Raw genomic sequence first — 9,848 nt, 5'->3', positions numbered from 1 at the left:
CAGCTTCTCCACACCCGAGGGACCGAGTCTCCCCGCCCCCACGGGGGCGTGTACACCTTCCAAAGGGAGACTTAGTGGACGTCCGGTTGGGACCGGAAGTTGTGGTTACTACGGCGACGCCACGCTGCTGGTCCAGGTGAGAGAAACATCTGCTTCTGATCGGGGTGCCGCGGCTCCTCACATGTCGCAGGACTCCCCTCTATCTCTAGGATCTCCTAGCGGGGGATCTGAGGGGACCTGTCTCCTCAACCTCAGGAGTCCCTGGGACGCCCTGCGCCTCCCCGCAGATCCCGGGTACCCAGGGACCTCCACAGCGGAGTCCCGAAAGGAGGTTTCCCTTAACTTTTTGCTTGGGGACTGAGGCGCCTAATCATTTCCCAGCTCTGTACCTCTGTTTTTTCTTGAGCATCAGCAGTTCCAGATCTGGGGAAGGAAATGGTTAGAACAGAGATAAGCCAATCCATGGGGTGTATTTTAGCATGAGAGCTAGGTAAAGTGAGAGAATTTTTTGTTAGGATTATTGAATGAACACTGAAAGAAGATTGCTCCTTGAGGGAATTCTGAAAAAGGGTTAATATGAAGGAAGTGGGGGCTAAAAGAGGTTACAATAAAACTACACTACTGAACTTTGCTTTTTGAGGCTTGAAGACATGAAGCCCCACTCTTCGGTAAGCAGTAATTTTATAGAATTCTCCAGTATTCTTGGACTTCCCTTGTGGCTCAACTGGTAAAGAATCCGCCTGCAATGCAGGACACCTGGGTTCGATCCCTAGGTTGGAAAGATCCCCTGGAGAAGGGAAGGGCTACCCAGTTCTGCTCTGGAGAATTCCATGGACTGTATAGTCCATGGGGTCACAAAGAGTTGGACACGACTGAGCGACTTACACTCACTTATTGTCACAAAGTAAGGGCATCAATTTTTTTAAACTTTATTCCCATGATCAGGTCTGCCCCTCACATTTGTAGGCCCTGGGTAAAAGTACAAATAGAGACCCACAAACCATATATTTAAATATTTAAATTTTAAACCAAGGTAACAATTGTTGTATAAGATATGTTCTTTTCTCCTACCTTGACAATGTACCATCATAATGATCTAGAAGACCAGTTTCACGTTCAGGATTCTTGGACTCCTTGGAATACCTGAAAACCCAGCTGGAATATGGCACTGTGGAGAAAGCTGATCTCTAGTTCTTTCCCAGTTGTAACAGAGCAGGATGAGCACAGCCCTTCAGTTCAGTTCAGTTTAGTTGCTCAGTCGTGTCCAAAGTTTTGTGACACCATGGATGGACTGCAGCACTCCAGGCCTCCTTGTCTATCACCAACTCCTGGAGCTTCTTCAATCTCATGTCCATCAAGTCAGTGATCCCATCCAACCATCTCATTCTCTGTCATCCCTTTCTCCTCCAGCCTTCAATCTTTCCCAGCATCAGGGTCTTTTCCAATGAGTCAGTTCTTCACATCAAGTGCCAAAGTATTGGAGTTTCAGCTTTAGCATCAGTCCCTCCAATGAACACCCAGGACTGATCTCCTTTAGGATGGACTGGTTGGATCTCCTTGCAGTCCAAGGGACTCTCAAGAGTCTTCTCCAACACCACAGTTCAAAAGCATCAATTCTTCGGCGCTCAGCTTTCTTTATGGTCCAACTCTCACATCCATACATGACTACTGGAAAAACCATAGCTTTGACTAGACGGACTTTTGTTGGCAAAATAATGTCCCTGCTTTTTAATATGCTGTCTAGTTTGGTCATAGCTTTTCTTCCAAGGAGCGTCTTTTAATTTCATGGTTGCAGTGACCATCCTCAGTGACTTTGGAGCCCAAGAAAATAAAGTTTCTCACTATTTCCATTGTTTCTCCATCTATTTCCCATGAAGTGATGGGACCAGATGCCATGATCTTCATTTTTTGAATGTTGAGCTTTAAGCCAACTTTTCCACTCTCTTCTTTCACTTTCATCAAGAGGCTCTTTAGTTCCTCTTTGCTTTCTGCCATAAGGATGGTGTTATCTGCATATCTGAGGTTACTGATATTTCTCCCGGCAATCTTGATTTCAACTTGTGCTTCATCCAGCCGGGCATTTCGCATGATATACTCTGCTTATAAGTTAAATAAGCAGGGTAACAATATACAGCCTTGAGGCACTCATTTCCCAATTGCTGTGCCTCATTTACTCTGTACCCTGTTACTAGGCAACAGGTCTTGCTCAGCCATTGGTCAGTGCCTCAGTGGGCCTTGCCCACAAGCAACCAACTGTCAATGAGCCACAGTTAGTGGTCCTGCCCAGCTATTGGTCAGCACCGAAGTGGACCCTGCCCACTGGTAACTGTCAAGAGGGACCATTGGAGAAGAGATTGAGTCAGGGGTTGGTGGTGTGGTGGTCGTCAGGTGGAGAGTGAGGTAAGAGGCAGATTCAGGCTTTCTCTTGGAGGCCCTCCAGCTTACCACCTTGTGCTAGTGGGGGAGCTGGAAGGCCCAGGGAACAGATTGGGGCCTATGTCCTGAGGGCTCCAGAGCCCTCACTAAGGCCCTCCACTAGCCTTGGCCCAAGGAGGAGCAGTGAACCTCTCCCCCATCCCTGTCTCTGTGACCCTCTAGCAGTGGCCATCTGTCTGAGTCACAGTCTGTGAGACCTGGTCTCCCCATTTGGGCGGCCTGAGGAGCTGAGAGCTAGTTGGGTTGGATGCCTGGCTTCCTCAGGGATGAGAGCTGGGCAGGATGTGAGAACCTGGCCCCGAAGCAACTAAACTGTACCACCCACTGTGCTAAGCTCTAGGCCTATGGCAATAGATTTAATGAGGGATACAAGAAAAGAGGAAAGTACAGCGCAGTGATATGTTAGACAATAGAGATGAGCATAGAGTGCTGATAAACACAGATTTGTATAGTTTGTTTTGCTATACCTATAATTCTGCCTTTTCTAAAGTATCATGAATTGAATCATTCAGTATGTAGCCTTTGTTTTTTTTTTAGGCCACACTGTGAAGCGTGTGGTACATCCGAAATCAGGGATCAAACCCATGCCCATACACTGGAAGTGCAGAGTGTTAACCTCTGGACCAAGAAAGTCCAGCATGTAGCTTTTCTATTTGATTTCTTTCACTTAGCATAATGCATTTGAGTTTCACCCATGTTGTGTATATCAGTAGTTTGCAAATTTTTAATCACGGAGTAGTATTCCATTGTATGGATGTACCATAGTTTATTGTCTCCTTACCCACTGAAGTACATTTTTGGTTGTTTCCAGTTTGAGGCAGTTATAAATAGAGCTGCTATAAATATTTTAAGTACAGATTTTCATATGAAACATTTTAATTTTTCTTGCATACATATGTAGAAATGGGATTGCTGAATCCTGTTAAGTGTGTTTTCAACTTTGTAGGAAACTGCTAAGCTGTTTTCCAAAGTGGCTCTACTGTTTCATGTTCCCACTGATGTGAATGTGATGTGAATGTGTAGGAGTTTGTCTGTTCACCTGCTGATACACATTTAGATTGTTTTCAGTTTGGGGCTCCTGGAAGTAAAGCTGTAATGAATGTTCATTTACAAGTCTATGTATGGACATGTGATTTCTGTTCCCTTATATCACACCTAGGAGGAGAATGACTGGATATTGTGGTAGATGTAAATTTAACTTTTTAAGAAAATGCTAAACTGTTTTCTAAACTGTAGTGTTTTACTTTCCCAGCAGCAACTGGAAGAGTTCCAGGTTTCCTCATCTTCAACAACATTTGCTATGGTCTATCTTTCTAACTTCAGACATTCTAATACATGGGTAGTACTGTCTCACTGTAATTATGATTTGCACTTCCCTAATGATTAACCATGAAGACCATCTTTAATATGCCTGTTTGCCATCTGTATATCTTCTTTTGTTATGTGTGGATGCAAATCTTTTGCCCATTTAAAAAAATTGTATCATTTTCTTATTATTGAGTTTTAAGAATTTTCAAAATATTTTGAATACAAGCATTTTGCCTACAAGTATTTTCTCCTAGTCTTTGGGCTACCTGTTTTTTGAGGAGCATAAGTTTGTTTTTGAAAGGTATAAATTATCAGTTTGTTCTTATGGAGTGTGTACTTTAATATCATATCTAAATAAACTTCGTCTAACTGAAGATTGCATAGGTTTTTCCTTATGTTTTCTTCTAGAAGTTTTATAGTTTTAAGTTTTACATTTAGGCCTATGGTCTACTTTGAATTCTTGCCTGGGAAATCCAATGGACAGAGGAACCTGGCAGGTTATAGTCCTTGGAGCTGCAAAAGAGTCGGACACGACTTAGTGACTAAACAACAACTACTTTGAATTAATTTTTGAATATAGTGCAAGGTATGGATCAGAGTTCTTTTTTCCCCAATATAGATATTTAACCAATGCAACATTATTTATTGAAAGGATTGTCCTTTCTTCACTGAATTATCTTTGTCAAAAACAAACTGTCCATATATGTGTGAATCTAAATCTGTCTTCTCTATTTAGTTTCATTGATATATTTGTCTTTTTTTTTTTTACCTCTCCATCTCCCTGACCTATTTTACATATCTCTCCATCCCCTACTGTTTCTGGCAGCCACCTATTTGTTTTCTGTATCTGTGACTATTTTGTTTTGTTTGTTCACTTGTATTTTAAGTATTTTTAATTTAATTTATTTGGCTGCACCGGGTCTTAGTTGCAGAGTGTGAACTCTTAGTTGTGGCATCTGGGCTCTAGTTCCCTGACCAGGGATCAAACCCAGGCCCCCTGCATTGGGAGCATGGAGTCTCAGCCCCTGGACCACCAGGGAAGTCCCTGTATTGTTTTTTTAGATTCCACATATAAATGAAATCATATGGAATTTGTCTTTCTTGTCTGACTTATTTCACTTAGCATAGTTCACTCTAGGTCTAGTGTTATTCACTCAGTCGTGCCCAACCCCATGGACTGCAACCCACCAGGCTCTTCTGTCCATGGGATTTTCCAGGCAAGGATACTGGAGTGGCTTGCCATTTTCTTCTCCAGGGGATCTTCCCGACCCAGGGATCGAACCCAAGTCTCCTGCACTGCAGTCAGATTCTTTACTGACTGAGCTACCAGAGCAGTCCCTAGGTCTATCCATGTTGTTGCAAATGCAAGGTTTTATTCTTTTTTATGACTGAGTAATATTCCATTTTGAACTGTGGTGTTGGAGAAGACTCTTGAGAGTTCCTTGTACTGCAAGGAGATCCAACCAGTCCATTCTAAGGGAGATCAATCCTGGATGTTCATTGGAAGGACTGATGCTAAAGCTGAAACTGCAATACTTTGGCCACCTCATGCAACGAGTTGACTCACTGGAAAAGACTCTGATGCTGGGAAAGGTTGGGGGTGGGAGGAGAAGGGGACGACAGAGAATGAGATGGCTGGATGGCATCCCCGACTCTGTGGACATGAGTTTGAGTGAACTCTGGGAGTTGGTGATGGACAGGGAGGCCTGGCGTGCTGTGATTCATGGGGTCACAGAAAGTCAGACACGACTGAGCGACTGAACTGAACTGAACTGAACTGAATATTCCATTATGTATATCACATCTTCTTTTTCCATTCATCTATCGATAGGAACTTGGGTTGCTTCTATATTTTGGCTATTGTGAATTATGCTGCAATGAACCTAGGGATACATATATCTTTTCAAAACAGTTTTTTTGTTTGTTTGTTTTCTTTGAAAAAATACCCAAAAGTGGAATTGCTGGATCATATGGTAGTTCTTTGGGACTGGACTGAAAACTGACCTTTTCCAGTCCTGTGGCCACTGTTGAGTTTTCAAAATTTGCGGACATATTGAGTGCAGTACTTTAACAGCATCCTCTTTCAGTATTTTAAATAGCTCAGCTAGAATTGCATCACCTCTACTAGCTTTGTTCCTAGTAATGCTACCTAAGACCCACTTGACTTCACACTCCAGGGTGTCTACCTCTGCGTGAGTGACCTCACCAACCTGGTTATGCAGGTCATTAAGACCTTTTTTGTGTAGTTCTGCAGTCTGTGGCGTTGCAGAGTCAGATACGACTTAGCAACTGAACAACAACAACAATGGTAATTCTACTTTTATTTTTTTTTACGAACTTCCATACTATTTTCTGTAATGACTTCACTAATTTATATTCCCACCAGCAGTGTATGAGGGTTCCCTTTTCTGCACATCCTCACCAACACTTGTTATCTGTTGTCTTTTTTTTTAAGTGCCAATATCATACGGCCTTGATTACTGTAGCTTTTTAAGTCTTGAAGTAGGTAATGTTAATTTTCTAATTCTTTCTTTTTCTAAGTAATTTTGGCTATTCTAGGTACTTTGCATTTCCATATGAAGTGTAACATCAACTTCTTAATTTCTAAAAAATAATGCTAACTGGGATTATCATAGGGATTATTTTAATTTTTTATAAATCAATTTGGGGAGAATTGACACCCTAAAAACATTGTCTTCCAGCCCGTGAATAAGATCTCTTTCTCCATTTATTTAGGTCTTCTCTCAGTGATATTTTATGGGCTTCCCTGGTGGCTCAGACAGTTAAGAATCTGCCTGCAATGCAGGAGACCTGGGTTCGATCCCTGGGTCAGGAAAATCCCCTAGAGAAGAGAACAGCTACCCACTCCAGTATTCTTGCCTGGAGAACTCCATGAATAGAGGAGCCAGGCTGGCTACAATCCATGGGGTCACAAGCAGTCAGACATGACTAAGCGACTAACACACATACACTCAGTGGTATTTTATAGCTGTCAGGGTACAGGTCTTGTATATCTTTTGTCTGATTTAACCCTAAGTATTTCATATTTTTATACTATTATCAATAGCATTTTTAATTTTAATTTTTGAAATAGAGTAGATTTTTGTATATTGAACTTTTATTCTGAAACCTTGCTAGCTTTATTAGCTCTAGTAAAAATTTTTTAAAAAGATTCCATCAGGTTTTCTCTATAGATAATCATATTGTCTGGGAATAGCTCTGCACTCTTTCCAATCTGAATGAAAGAGTCCCACTATCCCCAAAATTCCCTCATGCTCTTCTATTTTAAATAACATCACCCCCCACCTATAATTCCTGACAACTACTGTTCTGTTCCCCACTATTCGTTTTGATTTTCAAGAATGCCTTATAGATGGAGTCACTGCACATAGTTTTTAGACTGGTTCCTTTCATTCAGCATAATTCCTTTGAGGTTCATCCATGTTTTTGTGTTTATCAGTAGTCTTTTTATTTTTATTACTGAGTAGTATCCCATAATGTGGATATACCACAGTCATTTTTTAATTGGATCTTAGACATTGTGAATTTTACTTCATTGGATGCTGATTATTTTTGTAACTGAGCAAGGGCTCATGTGTCCATGACACAGAAAGCCAAATTCTGACAGCAAGTGTTTACAGCAAAGTAAGGGTTTATTGCAGGGCACCAAGCAAGGGAGTGGGAAATGAGTCTTGGATCCACTCCTTCCTGGGTTTTGGGTTAGGAATATTTTAAAGTGGAAAAACAAAGAAATTGGGACTTTCGTTGTCTTGTGACATTTCTGTGACATGTCTTAGTCATAGTTTTGGGAGTTAGGATGACCCAGTTCATGATTCTCTGGCTGGGTAGTACATGGCTTGGGGATCTAAGAGCTTAATCTTGCCCGGGAGAACCTGAGTTTGTATGTTAATGATGATATCTATAACGGCAATCTTAGTACATTCACGATGTTATCAGCAACTGCAATTTTAGTCATCTGATTCTGGATGACTAGTGTTCAGGATTGAGGTCAGAGGGGAGAAGAAACAGAGTGAAGTCAAAGGTGAGAGGCAAGGGAGTAAAGTTTTAGGTAGAAAGATTAATCAGAAACTCAGTAAGGGAACTTAGTTTTATCGGGGCTTGGTTTCATATTTGTATTCCTATAAATACTTGTTCTGGTGTGTAGCCAAGTTACTTCATTAAGTTTGATCTTCTGACTTCCAAGGTTTGTTGGGCAATACCGGAACAGGATTTGAATAGCATTAATTTTTCCCACTACTTGGCTAGATTCTCCTGAGTAATCTACCCGGTGTTTGTGAATAATGAGGTTTTCTGTTCTTGCTGGTGGAAACAGGCATTATTTGTGGCCCTGTGTGAGCTCAGTTTAGTGTTCCCACTGATGATTTCAGATGGTTCTTTCCTTTCAGACTCAGACCCAGATAGTCTCTTCTCACTTTGCACAGAAACATCACAAATATACTCTCACACGTGAGAAAAGATGATGGTAGCAGGGCCTTTATAAGGCTTCCAGGGCCCCAAGGCACTCCAACAGTGCAAGACCCTACTCCACTACCTATTAAACATCTTAAAATGTACCCTGTGTTCCACATTAAATGCCTTTTCTTAACTGTAACATTTGAAAACCTTTTTATAATTGTACAGTTTTGAGTTTTATAAAGTACAGATTGCTTGTTCTTTCCTTATAGACTTAGATATTATGTGCACACAGTGGAGTTGATAATCTGTCAATGTTTTCATAAATATTGATTTTGATTTTGTGGGATTTTCTTTTTTAGTCAATTTCTTTTCAGGTCTCAGATATTTCTGTAAGTCCTTGAAAAATCTCATAGGCTCTGGGCACTGAGCCTACAGAGCTGGTGGCAGCAGGGGGAATAGACAGGAAGGAGTAAACTGGACAGCAAGGAATGGAAGTGTTTGAGCTGTACCTGACTGGAGGTGAAAGGAAAGCAAGCAGAGAATCATGGCCCCCTACCCAGCCACTTGCAGAGGTGGAAGAGCCAGGAGAAGGCATAAGTTGCAGAGAAAGGGTATATTCATTTTGGGACAGAAAGCCACTCTCTTATCAGGAGGTGAAGAAAGGCAGCAAGAAGTCAAATTCCTTTCCTTTCATCATAGCACATGTCATCTTGGGGTGGCCTGAAAGATAGGAATAGTCAAAACCTGTCCCTGCTGATATCCTTATTAAAATGAAGAGCATATCTTAGTGATGGAGTAATGAGGAAGGTGCCAGGCTCTAGACTAAATAGCGCCCATAAGCAAATACGCTAAGGAGGATGATATGCTGTCTTCTGATAACTTCCCCTTTTTATCTCTAAGTACCCTGGCTTACTTCTTTGACCAGCTTTTCAGAATTTCATAGACATTTCCAAAGCTATCTTCTGTGATGGCAAGTCCCAAAGGAAGTCGAAGTCAGAAGATGAAGCTCCCCATCTTTACCCGAAAGGGGACACTGGAGGTGCCGTCCCCAACAGAGAAGGACTGGTCTAAGGACGATGAAGATGATTGGGTCTTCAAGGATCCAGATCAAGAGCAAGATTCCCTACCCCAGCCATATCGAATGATCAACAAGATGGTGAACTCACTGTTTGACCGTTCGTGGGAAATTATTGAGGAGAGGGACACCTCAAAGAAAGCTGAGTTCTGCCAGACCCAGCCCCCCATCTACCAACCACTTAGAGAAAGTAAGGTATGGAGCAGCTGCCTTGTTTCTCAACTGAGTGGTGGCTTTAACATTTATTTTATTAATTACTTATTTATTTAGCTGTGTTGGGTCTCAGCTGCACCATGTGGGACCTTCATTTTGTCATGTGGGTTCTTCTGTTACAGCACAGGGCTCCAGGGCACATGGGCTCACTAACTGGGGCATGTGGGCTCTCTCGCTGATCAGGGATCGAACCCGTGTCCCCTGCATTTCAAGGCAGAGTCTTAGCCACTGGACCACCAGGGAAGTCCCCTCAACTGAGTGTTAAGGTAATAAATGAAAACACCTGATCCAGGGAAGGAATTCCTGCCAGGAACCTTCATTCACCTGTAGGACAGGTGCATGTTGGAAAGATTACAGGCATGCTGATGTTGATTAAAATGGATCTAGTCATTGCCTGGGT

At 42.0% G+C, this 9,848-nt stretch overlaps 1 protein-coding gene across 1 annotated transcript in view; it reads left to right on the top strand.

Annotated features, from left to right (window-relative positions):
• The first annotated feature begins 22 nt into the window (after window positions 1-22).
• Window positions 23-9,848, top strand: part of WDR93 (WD repeat domain 93) — a 48,850-nt gene continuing 39,024 nt past the window's right edge. The window contains exons 1-2 of the mRNA XM_055417812.2: window positions 23-136; window positions 9,086-9,430. Of these exons, the coding sequence (XP_055273787.2) occupies window positions 9,128-9,430 (303 nt within the window). The 5' untranslated portion in view covers window positions 23-136; window positions 9,086-9,127. The remainder of the gene's footprint in view (window positions 137-9,085; window positions 9,431-9,848) is intronic.

Source organism: Moschus berezovskii, chromosome 21, assembly GCF_049115385.1.
Source record: "Moschus berezovskii isolate FMDL1 chromosome 21, NW_MosBer_1.0, whole genome shotgun sequence".
Lineage (NCBI taxonomy): Eukaryota > Metazoa > Chordata > Mammalia > Artiodactyla > Moschidae > Moschus > Moschus berezovskii.
Note: the sequence above shows the minus strand (reverse complement) of the source record. Positions and strands in the feature narration are given on the sequence as shown.